Source organism: Pezoporus flaviventris, unplaced genomic scaffold (genome assembly GCF_033815535.1).
Source record: "Pezoporus flaviventris isolate CSIRO_AGI_PZ_B2104156 unplaced genomic scaffold, CSIRO_AGI_Pfla_v1 ptg000045l, whole genome shotgun sequence".
Lineage (NCBI taxonomy): Eukaryota > Metazoa > Chordata > Aves > Psittaciformes > Psittacidae > Pezoporus > Pezoporus flaviventris.
In genome coordinates, this window is record NW_026892593.1 from 3,524,822 (window position 1) to 3,541,851 (window position 17,030).

Consider the following 17,030-nt stretch of genomic DNA (forward strand, 5'->3'; position numbering starts at 1 on the left):
TGTTACTTGTTCTTTGGTGTTAAAGTTACATGAGGCTTCCCAAATCCCACACTACTTTCCTCTACCTCATCTGTTCATGTCTATCTAAGGTCATTAACTTTTAAAACAGCATACTTGTTCTTTTTCTGCTGTCCTCATGCTTACTTTGCACTGCAGGATTTTTGCCATGCTGCCTTCAGGTGAGATTTGCAGGATTTAATATCAGAGGCATTTCGGAGCCTGTTCAAACAGAGCAGCACCCGAAGTGGCAGCCTTGCTTTTAAAGCTCAAGAAATTTCTGGACCTTCTGTCATTTGGAAACATAAAGCAAGAAAAAAAAAATGAAGTAATCTCAGATCTTAGTGATTTTTCTTGCTAGGAAGACAGCAAATCCCACAGAGAAGAGTAAATAGCTCCTGGAAACATACAGCGAGCATTGAGGATGAGTATTTACCCTTTTAGTTGTAAACTGGGTTCTTCCTATTCTGAAGTTTAAGTATAATTTAGTGCAACAAAAGGGGGACAGAGCAGCGGAAAAGCACCCACTGGTACCCCCTTTCCTCACCCGTCCCCATGCCATACAGGATACCCGCTTGCTTGAACTGACTCCTGCCATTGTTGTATTAGTGGCTCTGTTGCCTCCTTGGGTCCCTGGGTTGTAGGTTGAGAACAGCCACCCTTGCACTGCAAGCAGTTCTACCAACAGCCTCTGCCAGGTCTGCTTCCCACCCCGAATTCTTATTCAAAGCCAACAACTGCAGCAAGAAGTGCACTTTTCTAGAAGCTGACCTCCATACCTGTTTTCCTTGTATGAAAGACATGCTGAATCCAACCAATAATTGTATTCCATGTATTTTCCGTGTGAGTCTCTTGATGCATGTCTAGGAGTGCCTGCAGCTTTGTGTTCTATTTTAGCAGATGCAAACAGAAGCGCTGCTCCAGTTATAATCAGTGCTCCTCAGATACTGGATTTCATCCCAGTTAAGGTGAGCAGTGAGTCCTTGGGACTGATTTACCTGATCCAGGAGCACAAAACATAGAGCAGTATCATAGTTTATATATCATTTTCTCCACTCTTTCTGGAAATATGACTTTTTTTTTGTGCAATGGTTTTCAGTAGCTGCTTCATTTGGCACCCTGGGGATGGATGGGGACCACTGGTGGAAGAACCGATAACCCATTTTCCTTCCTCCAGCTAGAGCTGAAAGCGGAGCAAGGCTCAGTATGAGGACAAAGGGAGATTTCAGATTAGCCTCTGTTAGCAGTGTCACAGAGCTCCCTTCCTGACTGCTCAAGCAAGGTCTTCAAATGATATAAAATGAGCAAATGAAACCATTTTTGTGTTAGCACACAGCCACAGTGATGACACCAGTCAGGGATAGAGAGAGGGGTTACATGACGCAGGCAAAGAGATGACTCTCCCCTTATAGGGCTCATCTCTTTTCAAGAGGTGAATAAAGGCTGAGTCAAACCTGGATCACGGTGAGCTGGCATTGCAGTAAAACTGCAAAAAGAAAGGTCACTCAATCAATTAGAAGTATAAAATAAAGGGGTGGGTATTGGGGTACGAAAAGGTAGCTCAACAGGGACAGCTACACACTGTGCTGGGTTCTGCTGGTTAGATAAGAAGAGGCAGAAAGGAGGGAAGAGGCAGGAGGGAGCAGGGATGTGAGCCGGTCTGTCAGAGATGGCAGGGAGGCAGAGGCAGTAAAACACCTCATTAGGAATAAGTAGCTGGATGTTGCTGGGGAACGGGAGGTAAAATCCGGGCTGAAAGGCAGCCACGGAGAAGGAAGCCTGCATAATTCTGGGATAATAATAACTTGGATCAGGCCATGAACAAGCTGCTCTCTCATCCCTCAGAGGAGGGTCGCTGTCATGCTCTGGTGAGAAGGTGAGCGATCCTTACATCCCACACCTCACACCTACCATACATCCCAGATGGCAGCATCCTTACAGGGGAGACAGGGGCATCCTTGGCAGGGAGATAGGTCCAAGCACCCCGCATCACCGGGGCTGCCATGCACAAGGATGGGGCACCCCACAGGAGGGCCAGGACTGGGGGACTTATCCCAGTAGAGCCTTTCGGGGCCGGGGAAGAGCTGCGGGATTTCACCCCTCGCTCTCGCTCCTGCCCCACAACCTTTGGGGCTGGGGCCATGCGACCTGGGAGTGCTACCGCGCTCCCCCTTGCCATGCCGGGGCTGGACGAGCCTCGGCAGCATGCGCCTGCGCTACCTTCCTCCTCCTCCCGGCCCCTCCTCCCGGCTTTGGCGGCGCCGGCTGCCGGGAGCGGGCGGCCGCCGGGGCCACTGCCGTCGGTGCCAGCCCCGGGGTTATGCCCGGGTGCAGGCGGGGCACAGGGCCAGGGGCAGCTCGACCCTCCGGCCGCGGCCGGGGCAGGAGCAGGGGACGGTGATACCCGCCCGGGCCGGCCGAGGGTGCGCGCGGACGGTGAGGATGAGGATGAAGATGAAGATAATGAGGATGCGGCGGGCCGGAGCGGAGCGGGGGTACCCGGGCAGCGCCTGGGTGTGCTGCTGCTGGCTGCTGGGCTGGCAAGCGGCCGCCCTGCAGCTGCCGCCCTGCGAAGAGGTGAGATTTGCCTCCTCCTCCGGGGTTTTCCCTTTCCGTAGGGGGTGTGTGTGGGATGCGCTGGCTCGGATGGGGGGTGGCACGTCAGGAAGGGGTTATTGCTGGTTGTTGTTCTCCTCTGCCCCTTTCCGGGCTGTTTGTGGGACGACATTAGGGTGAAGGACCCTCCGCCGTGGTGCTATCGGGGCTCTGAGGGACGGCCGAGACCCTGCATCACGCATTTACTGGCCCCTTTATAGCCGTCGGTGCCGAATTCCTCCCTCCCCCGTTGTCGCTGCTCTCTCCGGTGCGTGGAAACGGCAGAGCCGCCTCCAAACAAGCGGTACTCGGCGAGCCTCGCTGCTTCCCTAAATACCGTGTTAAATCAGTGCGAAGAACAGGGATGGTGGAGGAGGTGAAGCTGTGTCGTCCCACCCCATGTTAGCCCGGAGTGTCCCCGTGTGCGTGACATGGGCAGAGAAACTTTCTGCCTCTCCTCCTGCAAAGACCCCTTACTATAGAGAGCAGGGACCACTTTGCCCAGCGGGACAGGGATGCCCGGCTCCGGGTGGCCCAAAAGGAGCCCTGATGGAGGGGACCAGGGCTGAAGCTGTGCTCCAGGGTTTCCATCCTCACTCCTACATGCAGAGAGAGCCTCTCTGCTACTTTAAACGAGTGAGTGAATCTTTCTTGTGTTTTAAATCTGGGTGTAGAGGTGTGGAAGCTGGGTACCCCCTTTCCAGACAGGTCTTGGTGTTCAGGGTGCTGCTCTAGCAAGCAGAAACCTGTAAGCGGGTTGTCAGCGTTCAACCCTCTTTCTCCCACCACTGTGAGGATGCTCCAGGAGCAGAGCTTCCTCACCTCTCCTACTGCAGTTGCACTGGTTAGCAAGGAATAAGTTGTATATTCTCAGCCTGGGTTAGGGTGGGTGACTGCAGCCAGATTGGCTGGCACAAGGTCCTGATCTATGCTTGTGTGCTATTGCAGTGTGGGACTTCTTCGGCTGAGGGTGCAGGAGCCCATAGTGAAAGAAGATATCCCTGACCCAGGGAATATTCCCTTTTGGCTATTGAATCTACTTTCTGTCTTCCAAGTAGCAGAGCCTCAGTGGGAGAGCTCAGTGCCTGTCTCACATGGGAAATCTTGCAGTGGGGGGAGCATGCAGGATATGTTTGGGCATGTTTCTCCTAAGCATCAGTCATCCTCAGGGGGATTTATGTAGCCACTGCTTTAAATTACATATCTCCCTTTTCAGCCAGTGAAGGAAACAGGCCCTTCACAGCTGATCTCATCCTGAAGGCTTTGCTTAAAAGAAATGAACCTCTTCAGATAATTAAAGGTGATAGAAGAATCTCAGCAGAGGTATTTTGAGCATCATGAATCAGGCTTTAGGTGTGCAAATTCCCTCCTGAGCCCCACTTCTGTGCCCCTTTGGACCCAAGTGCTTTTGCTTTCTGTTCAGAAGGATGGACAATGTTGTTTTGATTTAGTTTCACTTGAATACTCCTTGAGAGAGAACCATCCCTCAGTCACATGGCTAAAAAGCTGTACTGTAATCATGCTGGTGTGTGTGTGCAGCCATGCAACTGTATGTCCCAGGGAATATAATTACAAACGCGGCTGGAGGGAGAAGAGACAAAATGCTTGCAAACCCTCAGTGTATCTCATCAGCTGGTCTGCAAAAGGGAAGAGCAGGAGCCATTAGAACATGGCTAATATCTGGCTATTATGTGTTGGTCTCAAAGACTTTGCCATTTGACCTAATTCAGCTTAATTCGAGTCATCTGGGTGTATTGCCATTAAAATCATGACAGCTCCCACAGTGACTGACTCTGGTTTGGGCAGAATCAGACAGGGATGGACTCACGCAATGAGAAACAACAGCCTGTTAGAGGATACTGCAGTCCTTGGGAGGCTTGTAAAGGTCTTACTGTTTTGTACCCGAAAGGCTTGAGAAGCCCAAGGCTTAATGGACTGGCAGAGAGTTCATTTTGAACCTATAGGGGATCTGTCCTTTAGCTGCACTTCTTTCCCCTCCCTTACTTGACAGCTTGTTTTGCTGTTTCCTCGCTGTTTGGAGAACTACGGATGGCTGCCAGTTTGTGAGCTCTCTGTGCTGGTACAGCAGTTGGAGCAGTGGGATCTCTGGCTATGCCTGAGGCTCCATGGTGCTCTGATTACAAACATAGTAAAAATAATAATGTATAGCAAAGTCACTTCCCAGAAACCTTTTTGTCACTGGCTCCTTTCATCAGGGACTGTAGTAGTTCAGCACGTTGGGTTTAGGAAAGCTGGGTTTGTGCCGCAGAACAAATGTACAAGCAGCTTGAATGAATGTTCCTGTGAGGTTTGGAGGAAATTGATATAGCCATAAGCTTCTGGAATAACAGTGTTCCATGCAGGCTGTGATGACCATGCATATCACGAGCTTTCTCTGAGCTCTCTGATGCCAGCAGCCTGTGTGGAGGGGAGTTAAGTACATCCTCAAGAGATGGAGGTTGGATGCCCAGGGTACCTCTGGGGTGCAGAATCTGGGGAGACCCACTGCTGTATCCTATATTTCTGGTGACTTGATAACTCAGATTAGGACAGTGGTAGAATAGTAACTTCTTGGTGAACTCCTTCTGCTTATGCCAATGATGGATGAGATACTAATGCACAAGTTTCATGTGTTGCATAAAATATGACTTGAAGTGGAGTTGACGACACCCATGGTTTTCACTGGCATTAAATACAAATTCAGCTATTATGTTGGAACTGATATTTATTGCCATTCCCCCTGGCACTTTGGGGATGTTACATCTTATTTTCCAGTGTTTGGTGCTTTTTCTTAACTTTCCAACTAAATTCATCTTCTTTGGTTCCCCCTTAGAGACTTGCCCAAATCTGAACAGGTTTTGCTTTTAGGACATTTTAACTGATACCCAGCCTAAATGGATCTTTTCTTCATTTCATCATTCCTTCCCTCTGTTGTTTTTGCAATCATAGAAAAGCCAACAATGCTGAATGACTCGTGACTCTTCTCTTGCTTCCCATTCAGCCAAATTGTTTGCAAAGAGAGATATGGAGTATCTGAGCTGCTGGCAAAAGTGTTTTCTTTCATATATCCTGAGTCTCAGTTACTGTGCAGATTGAGGGCAAACACATATGGTTTTGATACAGATAATAAATGTTTTTCTGCTACGCTGGGTGGTTTACCTGTTGTTTCAGTAGGCAAAGAACCAAATATGGAATTATAGAGTGAATAGGAAAGGTAATGCTAAATGCCTTCTGTAAGGGAAAGTATTTTTGTACTAGTGTGCTGAAATACTTCTGGAAATGATAATGACACTAGGAGAAATTTAGTTGAACAGATCACTTGCAAGACAAAGCCAACAAAGTCTTAAGGAGGGAGGGGAAGCATGAAATTGAAACTAGGTAAGTGTAGTGGACTAAGCGTGTTGAAATAATGTCAGATTTCATGATAAGGAAAGGTTAAAATGGGGTGTATCTAAGTCAAATGTGAAGTATTTTAAGTATATTAGTATCATAATTCAAGACACTAGGTACTAAGCGAAGCAGCCTGGGAAATGAGGTGAAGTTCTGTCATTGCATGTGAAGGATGGAGAGGAGATACGTGTCAGTCTTGGAAGGATGTTATCTAAGTCAGCATTCTTGGCACCAAATGTGCATGGCAGGAGTAGCAGGGATATCTGCTGGAAGGAATCTGAGTATCTAAAACCCTCTTCTGTTGTAAGCGAATTGTACCTGCTAGGGAGAAGGGATTTGGATGGCTCTGTGGAGACAGCTTGTGTGCTCCTGGTGAAATGAGTTGGACAGATAATGAAAAACATCACTAGGATTCAGAAACTGTGAATGTTTAACTGGTTAATTCACTTGCAAGGGTCTCAGGGTGGTGCTGCCTAGGTAAGAAGGGAATAACTTGAGGGAGGAAGAGAAAGAAGAAGGTGCATTAATGCAGGGGGTAGGGAAAATCATTGAGATGCAAATCTTTAGGATAGGGTAGAAAGAAAAAGGCTTTCTGTGCACTTGGCTCAATGTTACTACTTTTAAAAGCTAATACTTTTTTATTTTCATGTAACTGTGACTTCTTGATCTCTGGGATTCATTTGGTCTCTGTTGGCTTTACAATCTCTGAAGGGATTAGCCATTGCTAAACAGGAATTCTCCTGAGTCAGTTCTCTTGCTGTCCCTTGTTGGTATCCTTGTCCTGTTCTTTGAAACATCTGCACTGGCTATTTTGGCAGCAGAGCAGGAGCTATCTACACCAGCTGCTGGGGTGATCCACTGTTGTATTCCCTGGTTCCTAAACACCCTGAAACATCTTAGACTCTTAATTTACAAACAGTTCATAGCAGAAGAGGCACTGAAAAGATTCCTAGATAGCTGTATTATTTTTATCACCTCTTGCTACACGGAGTTGTGCCTTTGAGGCAAAAAGAGAAATTGTACAGCTTCCATTTGTGGTGATGGAAGCTTGTAAAGATAAGGAAAGTGCAGCCAAAACCATGCCATAAAACTACTGACAAGTCAATGGAGTGGAAACAGGTACAGAAAAGGTGAGAAGACAGACGCTGGAGCACAGAAAGCATCGCCACCACAGCACATAATGGGGAAGCACAGGAGAAATCGGTGAGGTGTCAGAACTTGAAACTGGAGAAGGAAGACAGATGATGGTATAAAAAATGGAAAGTGAGCCATGGTTGTAATGATTAAGGAATAACAAAACTGGGCACGGCGGAAACTGCTGTAACAGACCATAAACTCAAAAGAGTAGTAGACATTAAACCAACGCAGGATTGCATTTCTTCCACCATCAAACACTGCTTGATCACTCGGGATGAGGATCTATCATCTGTAAAGAAGCCCATGATTTTCTCTTCTTTTTTTACCTCTTTGTTCCTCAAAGCTTTAGTAGATTTAGAGAGGTTGAGCAGGGACAGGAGCTCTGCTGGGTTTCCTGATATCCACACATGGTGCCAACAGGGACCATCAGTGAGCTGCGTGTCAGGATGAGTGAATGCAGTGGTTGGGGGGGCTGGCTGAGAAAGCTTCAGCGGTGCTCTGCATTGCTTTATGCCAGCTTGACAGGGACCCCTTGCCCTGTGAGTCTTGTCCTTGTGAAGGCATTGGCAGGGCTCCCACAGACTGGAACAGCCTTGGGGCAGAGCCAGGGGTTATTGGGACTTGCTCTGTGGGCAATGGGGAGATGCCATCAGAGCAGGCTTCCCTTATGCCATATGTGTCTGTTGCTGTCAGTGCCTGCTGAAGGAAGTGGTAAGCACCAGTTAAGTTGGGAAACAATTTAAAAAGTGGAGAACAGATGAAGGCTGGTAATGAGAAAAGCAGCCTTGAACCCCTCATGCTTGAGATAGATGGGAAAGAAGCAGTGTTTGGGAACAGGTCCCACATGTCTCCCAGACTTTGCCAAGATTTATCAGTGGCCTTTGCTGTGAAGGTCTTGTGCTGGTATCTGGCATGTCTATGTCTTTCCTAACACTTACACTTCCTTGGAAAAGAGTGTCCTTCCCCTGTTTTAGTTCATATCTTGGACCTGAAAATCTGTTTAGGTTTTGGTTGCTGGTTTTCAGTCGTTTGAAAGAGAAAATCTCTGGTTTTGAAGAAGAGGAAAATTTAAAGACCCCTTTTTTTTCAACAGCTGCCTTTTAAAAAACCCAAACAACCCCCTTTCAATTACAAAGCATTAGCTTAATCTAATAATGACCTTGTTTCACCAGCATTGTGATCCTCACCTTGATCAATAGCGCCAGACAGTAATCGCTGCATGCTTGGGATGCGGGCTCACAGCTGATTTGAGATGATCTAAGATGACATGTGCAGCTAAGCTGCTGGCTCCTCTGTTTTGGTCCTTATGATCCTGTTACTGTGCTGAGTCAGAGCAAACACTGATTCATCTGAAAACTAACCTGCCAGGGTTAAAAGGGAAAAGGAACAGAAAGAGGAGAACGGTGAGTGTTCAGTTGGGTGAGTGGCAAAGAACACTCAGTGTTTAGTCTCTGGGGGGCTAGAATTAGTGCAGGAGTCTGGTACCTGTTAGTTTATTCCTAGAACATAACATCTTGATTGGATAGAGCTAGCCTGGATTTACACTGAGATAATAGCAAAAGGCTTGCATTTCCTGATGTAGGGAGAAGGAAAACAGATGTGTGTGCTGAAGGTGTGAAAGAACTGCTGCTCTGTTGTGGAGGTAAGTGCTCTGGCTTTAGAGATGCAAGCACTGTCTCCGCACGGAAAGGTGTTTGCTGGTGGTAAGATATCTTTTCAATGGAAAAAATATCATCCCAGATGATGGGCTATTCCCAACTAGAAAATTCCTTTAACAGAGAGTTTTTACAGCTACAAAGAGAGGGCAAATCACTCATCCTGTTTTCCCTTGCTGGTGTGGCATTAACCTCTCTTATCTGTTAGTGTTTTATGGTCAAAAAATACAACACATAACACAGATGGTTTGTGGTGATACTTGAAGATTACAGGAAAGTACCTGCAGAAAATGATAGGAGCTGTATTGTTTGGTGGTGAAAATGCTGGGAAGCTTGATTTTCAGTTGTTTAGATTTTGTTCCACCTTAGAGGTTTATATATTTTACAATGATGATCCACAGGAAAGTGGCTGTGGGTGTTTGGTTAAAAGGTTATGCCCATCCTACCGAGTACAGGAGCATCAGGAGAAGAGATTCACCAAAACAGGGTAAGCTGGTCCATGACACTGGGCAGATCCCTAGCCCTCTTCTAGTTACTAGGGAGACACAGCCAAAAGAGCTATTTTCTATGTAATAGTCACCAATGTGTGTTACTAATGCTAATCTTATAATCCAATTTGATGAAAAAGCCCTGCTCTGGGGAAAGGGTGACCTTTCCCTCTGAGGTTAGAACTGACCTGAACGTGCTTAGAGGTATTTCTGATGTGATGAATACGGTCAGGAAATCGAAATGCATCAGATAACCAAGCTAGAGGAAGAAGGGATGGGGAGTGCAAAACCTGAAGAGGCTATTAGCATAATTGCTGCTGTCTTGATAAAGTACAGTGTGCATTTAACAGTAGAGAAATCAGTGTCTAAATTGCAGAAAACTACAATGCACTGAGGTGGAGGTTTCCAACAGCAAACTGAAGAGTAAAGGTGATTCAGACTTCAACTGTTGACTCTTAAAGCGTTAATTTCCCATAGCGTATCTTGTGGCATGTGAAATCCTTCTGGTTTTGTCCTTACTCTCTGAAGTTTCTCAAAGCAAGGTCTCCGCACAGGCCAGCCATGTGTTATACACACGTAGGGGAGGTGCCGTGTCTTGTGGGAGAAGCACGTCAGAAATGGATGGTTCCTGATTTTTTTACAAGGCTTTTATATCCATGGCTCCCTCCTGCTGGCGGGTCAACAGCACTGATCAAATGCTGCTTGTTTCTGCTTAGCTGCTTTTCATCTCCAGCTCTGTGGTTCCTTAAAGCAAACGAAGAAAAGGAAAGATTTCCCAAGGCGGTTCTTTTCTTCTCTCTTTTGTTTGGTCTTATTTCATCCAAAAAATTCAGACTTCTCTTGAAAGGAAGGAAACAGGGCCCCTAACCAGACTCCTAACAGCAAGATTTATGCTTGCATGGAGGGAATGTGAGCTGATGTGCATGTCTGGGATGCTGTGGGGAGGCTGCTCAGTAGAACTGGAGTGGAGAAGCGATTCATCTCTTCACACCACACCTTTCTTGGCAAGCACCTGCCTGAGGAGCAGCCTGTTCTACCTTGCCATGCATGTCAAGTGTCTGGGTTAGTAAAGTAATAACTGTCTTCCCTAGAGCTGCTCAAGTAACCACTGAACCCAGGCCAACTGTCTCCTCTTCTAGAAGACCAGACAGGGTGACTCTGATTAATGCCTGGTTTTGATGCTGAATATAGGACTCAGCAGGGCTCTGAATTCTTCTTCTTTTGGCTGGAAGCCCACGGTGCTCTGTGTTAGTGGGAGGCAGGGGATCCAGAGGCATTGCTCAACCCTGCAGCAAAGCAACACGTCCTGTTAGTGTCACAGCATCCTGTTAGGGGTGCACAGACCAGGTATCACAAATAGCTCAGCACTGAGCTCTGTGCTGCTACCGAAATAGCTGTGATCGATGCTTAGATTCCCATTCACGCTACCTAAAAGGAACCATAATGTAAAAAAGAATCAATTCCCCTATCTCTTTGCTTTGCAGTGTTTTTAACTGCACTTAAAGCTAATCCTACTTAAATGTTTGCTGGCTTCTTGGAGGTATCATTGCTTTTTTAGTTCCAGCCTTTAAATAAGAAAAGAAAAAGAAGTTGGTTTGCAGCATTGCCCATTGCAATACTGACCTGCTAATCTCTTGAAGTGCTTCGCTAAACAAGGGAAAAGATTTCCTTAAAGCCTCATAGGGTGGTTATGCAGGAATCACAGCTTTCATTGGAAAAGGGATGGGGGAAATATTGCAGAGAAGAGGTGGAAAATGTAAACACCGTAAAGTGAAAATCTGGGAAGTTAAATGAAGTTGCAGAGTGTTTTAAAGTCCTGTGGTACTTAAATAAATCATATGAATTTGATGGGGTAGAAGCAATGATGCCTGACTCAAAGTTTGGGGAGGCTTTTCGTGGCTGTTACTGGACATACAATTTGATAACAAACTTTGCTATTCTTCAGGTCTCACATTTACGCTGTAAATAGGCTGATGAGGAGCCCAAGTGGCACCTCGTTGTGCACACACGTTTGGAAATCAAAGTAAATTGTTAGGATGATATCCTGCTGTCATAGGCAGCCTCTAGCCTGATAAACATGACAGGCCCAAGGAGCTGTGGTCCTCAAACTGTCCAAACACCCCAAGGTTTGTTAGTGTGCTCCCTGGCATGGATTTGTCCAGCACAGGATGGGACATTGCAATAGATATTATGGATGAACTCCCCCAGTAGTCCTGAACCTCCACGATAGAGATGAGTGGAGGCAGCTTTGACATGTGATGACTATAACTGGACACAGTTACTTGAATACCATGTTAGGAGGGCAGGTAGCACTCTCGTAGCTCTTCAGGACAGTAGAAAACCGGTGTGAACAGAAAACTTGCTCCAGTGATCCACACATAGTCCAAGCATGAGATCCTGGTGTTGTGGAACTAGCTGAGCACTGGACAGAACCAGCATTTCACACCATGAAAAGGGCTTATCTCACTCTTAACTGTACAAACCAGGGATCTAGTCTGACCTAAATGTCTAGTTGTCGAGACAGAGACAATTACCCTAATTTTTTCTCACCCAGAAAGGATGGTGTGATTTTTCTTCCCCTTTTCCATCACTGACTACAGAGGTACCATGGCTTATGTCCTGTAGATGCTCAACTTGTAGTTATCTAAAGTAAAATAGAACTAATCTGGCCCCATCCGTGGAATTAATCTCTGCTGTAACTGAATTACATTAGCTGTTACACAAGCTACCAGGTTGTTTTGCAGCGGTCTGTAAGCTGCAGGGGTGAAGGTGTTTTGATAAGGCTGGGACATTGCAGTGGTGGAGCTAGGGCTCCGCAATGACCTAGTTACACTGGAGAAGGGACCTAAATCTTTGCCTCTGAACTGCTGAATTAAAATGGAAGTGCAGCAGGAGCACAGCCTTGGTCCTTAGTTCTGGAGAGCTATTTGCGAGTAAAGAGTTTTATTGTTTTGCCTTGTAACAGCTTCCTACCAAAGGCCTGTTATCACACAGCAGAGTCCCTTCCTATCCAGGGAGTAATTAACATCAAGTTCATGCCAGTGTATATTTCTGTCTGTGATACATGCAGGATTAAACCTAACATGTAAGCTTGCATATAATGATCAGTTTGTAATTTATGGCAACTGTTTGTCAAATGGGCTAGACCTCGTATTTGGATTTAATTTCCCAGTGCAAGAAGGCGGGTTTTCAATTTATGATTACTTACAATGTGCATGATTACAGGCTGGCTGCATTACCCAAGCAGGAAAACCAGCAAGGAATGCAGTTCTTTCTTCATGTTGTACACTGGATCATATCTCATGGGTGCAACAAATAGCAAGGGACATCTTGGGAGCTGTGCGTGCTTTTCCTTGTCCTGATTTTTCTCCCAGCCTATGGGCTAATGGGTCAGTGCTGATTTGACTGATACAGCCATTGCAATAACGTGTTACCCTGCCCCTTGAAGTGGGTTTAATGGTGCTGCAGCCAAAGCTCTGCCTATTGCTGTCACCCCCCATCTCATACCTCAACCCAGCCTTGGCTCTATGGGAAGCTTGTAGCTCTATCTGGCTGCTAAAAATGGTAACACATTTGGATTTGTATCTGCCTCAAAAGCAGCCTTAGCGCTATGGGTAAATCTGGGCTTCAGGAGTGTGCACTGAGCAGGGTTGGGTTTGACCCTGCTACTGGAGATCATTTTGATTAGAGTTAATAGCGTGAATACATGGAAGAGTCTAGAAGCTGAATGCAGCTGCTGGGTGAGTTAAATCTGAGATGTGTTTTCTCTATCATTTGCTTAGCTCAGGCCGCCTTGGGCTGCTAGCTTGTCCTTGATTTTATTTATGTGTTATTCTTGCAGTTGAAACAGACTCTGTGGGCTTGGAGGCAACCCAAGAGGGCAATATGGGATGAGGCTTCCTCATAAGAATATACAGTTACATATTTTTCTTGTCAGGCTGTGATTTAAGATCTTGCTTCACTCAATGAACAGGGTTATTTCAGACACATAATGCAGTTAAACACTCACAGAGGACATGGTCCTATCCTGGGGCAAGTGAGTGCAAGTCAGGCAGAAGTTCCTGAGCTAAACCTTCTGTACGTGACCTCCCTCTGATGTTACAGGTGTCACCGGTCTCTCTTTTATTTTCCCCTAGAATGGAATATTCATAAAACCATGTGGCATTCCCAAAGTTGAGTATCAATTAAGATTCAGCTAAAAATTGCATATATATAAAAAAAAGGTTATACTTGCTATGGGGTGCTTTTTTTTCCCTGTTTGAAAATATTCAGCCATCTGGTCAGCAAACAAATAAAATGCTTGATATTGGCAGCAAAGCATACACTGAAACCCAGCTAAGGGGGGAAGGAAAGAGTTCACAGTCTTTCTGCAGTCTGGTGGGTTCTGGGTTTGCACTCTTTGCCTCACACAAGAAGACTCCTGAGTTAAATTTGTGTTTGTTAGGAGCAGAGTCTGGTCATGATCTTCATAAAGTAAATACAGCTTTGGCAAAGCCGAAAGTCAATAAAAACACTCCTATTTTTACCTCCCCCCAAGGATTAATTAGGCTCAGGGAAAGAAACACACCTGCTCTTCATTATGAGAGTCCTTACTTTGTAATCGTATATGTAATGTAACAGTTAATGTTCTGACTATAAAAACATTTACTGTCAATGTGAACACTTTGGTTAAAATCCTGTCTCAAGGAAATTACGTGAGTTCAAGTTTGAGTGCAAATCACTTGTGATACAAGTGGTGGTGATGTGTGATAGGCATGCAGAAGTGACTAATAACTGTAGCACTTAGCCCTCTTTTTTTGGGGACTATATATATTGGTAGAGAAGATTTTGTATTCCCTTCCATGTTGAAGGTTTATTTCACTGTATCTCTCCATGGCTGCACTTAAAACTCAGCCTCCAAAGAAGTCAAAGTCTGAAAGGGAAAAGCTGAGCTCAGACTCATCCATCCCCATAGCTTGAGTGAGGAACACACCAAGAGCACACAGAGCTGGGTCAATCATGATGAGGGAATGAGGGATGGGCTTTTTACATCTGTACCCTGCAAGCCTTTGCAAGCCAAATCACTCAGTAACATCTTCAAAGGAGAAAAGGAAATGTGGAGAAAATGCATTTGGTAGGAAGGTAGAGGAGGTGACAAGCCAGAAAAATGATACAAGATCAGATGAGCCCAGACTTCCCTATAATAACAGTGTTTTCGTGCTGCATGAAAAACTCACACACCTAATGGAAATGATAACCAACAGCATAGGGGCAGGAGCAGGAGCTCTGCAAAACGCTTGTGCATGTACCTGGTTTTAAGCACATGAATAATTCCACTGAAGTTGGAAAACTAATGCCTTATTTAAGATGAAGTTCATGCTTAAATACCTTGCTGGATTAAAGTTAGGGAATTCTGTGAATTGCAGAGTCAATGCTCTGATATAACTGAGATATATTATTGAATTTAAACCTTTTATTTCCAGTAAACTGAAGATTTTCCTTTATGTGAAGTGTTTTAATAAATGCATTGACTGGTGTTCTTTATAAATATTTAAATGTAAAGTCAGGTTGGTGTTCATTTCATGCTGCTTTTTGTGGGTTTTTGTAAAAATGCTTCTTTTGTTCTGTATTCATTCAGCAGACTTTTAAAGATGAACTGATGATGTCCTTTTATATGCCTCTGAAAATGTTATTGGTGTAGCAGATTGGACAGGATGCTGCCGTGGGACTATGCTACTGTAGAGGAAATGCAATGAAATGGGCCATATTGATTCCTCTAATGATTTAATCTGGCATAGTCCTGGTCCTCACTGGATTAAAATGGACAACTTCTACAACTGTATTACCTTTATACTGCTCCACGTAGAATCGTAGGGTTGGGATGGAAGGGACCTTAAAGCTCCTCCAGTTCCAGCCCCCTGCCACGGGCAGGGACACCTTCCACTAGAGCAGGTTGCTCCAAGCCCCTGTGTCCAACCTGGCCTTGAACACTGCCAGGGATGGGGCAGCCACAGCTTCTCTGGGCACCCTGTGCCAGTGCCTCAGCACCCTCACAGGGAAGAGTTTGTGCCTAATATTTAATCTGTATCTCCCCTCTTTTCATTTAAAGCCATTCCCACTTGTCCTGTCCCTACATGCCCTTGTAAAAAGTCCCTCTCCCTCTTAACTGCAGTCCCACTTTAGCTACTCTAAAGTCTCCCCAGAGCCTTACAGATGAATGCGCTGGGATCCCTGTGAGGATGAGGGCAGTTTGGTGATAATTTGTGAACTGAATCCTTGAAGATGTATTTTCCCTTTGGATACTGTAACTGCAGGAGTTAAACTTGATTCAGAGTGATAGCTCAGTGACTGTAGTGGGCATATGGAAGAAGATGCACAGGCTCTAGGATGTATTTGCAGATTCCCCAAAATGTTTATGTTGCACTAAATGGTTCACTCAGATTGGAGGAGCCTCATAGATAAATGTGCTATAATACTTACCTTAACATTTGCTCCGTCTCATTTTTCTCAAGTACATCGATATGGTTTTTTTCCCACTGAAGTTATCAGCTCAGGTCTTCATCTGAGGTAAATTATTTTACCATACTCTGCTGTTTTATGTCTAATGTAGTTCTACTTTGTTGACTCTACACACCTCAGGAGTACCCAAAGGGAGGTTTTTCCTGTGTCCTGTCCTTTGAGAATATAAAAAGGACCCAAATTTATCATCTTGCCTTGCATCTGATAAAGAGAGGATGTGACAAGAAGTGGGTTCACATGGCTGGTTCTTGAGGAACTACTGAAATTTGGTACAGCTTTGGTGTAGGGCTTCAGAAAGAGGGCAAAGAGCAGAAATAAAGATGGAGAAGTTATCTTAGGGGATGGAAAGCTGAATGCTCACGGAAAGCCTGGGGACAGCTTGTACATCTGTTGAGCAGAGGCCGCCTGGGGCCAAGGTCTGCTCACTTGTCTTGAGGCAGTTGATTCATCTGGTTGTTGTCCATCTGATGTCTGGAACCTCCTGATGGCCTTGATTCCTTCATGAACCAAAGCACAGCAATTTTCCCTGTGGCTTTAAAACTTCTGTTGGGATGCTGCAGGTATGGTAGGTAATTGCCTTCTTGGGATTTGGTTCTGGGCTATTAAATAGTTGCACCCTGATCTCTCTTTGTGCAGATTGCCTTCTGAATAGGCAACGTACTCAAAAAAAAAAAAAAAAAAAAATAGAAGGTTCTCTTTTCATTTACGAGCCTTAAGTCTTGAATAGCTGGGAATAAAACATCAAGGTTGAAAAAGAGGAGGAATGAATAAAATCCAGCATATTAAAAGTTATAATTAGAACTGTGATAAATTTTGATACTGTCAGGCCTTCTCAACTGTAATGACTGGGTAGCTCTGAATAAAAAGCTTGAGTGTATTTGTAGTGAAGCATGGGTCTTGCCCTTGGAGAACATTTTGGCTTATTACAGTGCCAGCATGTGTGAATTAGAGTATGCTGTACTGAGATTCCGTGGGTGGCTTCATCTAGTGTCCATATGCACACAAAGTTTGCATAAGATGTATCGTATAGTTGATGTTTGTGAATAATAGGCACTGAAATTTACTATTTCTGAAAACAAAAGCTAGTTTGTGAGTATGGAAGTGACCTTGTGTAGACAATTCTCTGCTGATGTGTCTGGATGCTGCTCTGTTACTGGGGTAGAGAGTAGGTGAGAGCCACCCAGCTAGGTGGAAGTTTGGGTTGGAAGTGACTGTCGAAGGTCACCCTCTCATAGAATCAAAGACTGGTTTGGGTTGGAAAGGACCTTAA

At 45.2% G+C, this 17,030-nt stretch overlaps 1 protein-coding gene across 1 annotated transcript in view; it reads left to right on the forward strand.

The window, feature by feature from the left end:
• The first annotated feature begins 2,182 nt into the window (after positions 1–2,182).
• The window catches only part of ELAPOR2 (endosome-lysosome associated apoptosis and autophagy regulator family member 2), a 103,678-nt gene continuing 88,830 nt past the window's right edge, over positions 2,183–17,030 (forward strand). Inside the window, exon 1 of the mRNA XM_061467266.1 lies at positions 2,183–2,574. Coding sequence (XP_061323250.1) covers positions 2,203–2,574 — 372 coding nt within the window. The 5' untranslated portion in view covers positions 2,183–2,202. The remainder of the gene's footprint in view (positions 2,575–17,030) is intronic.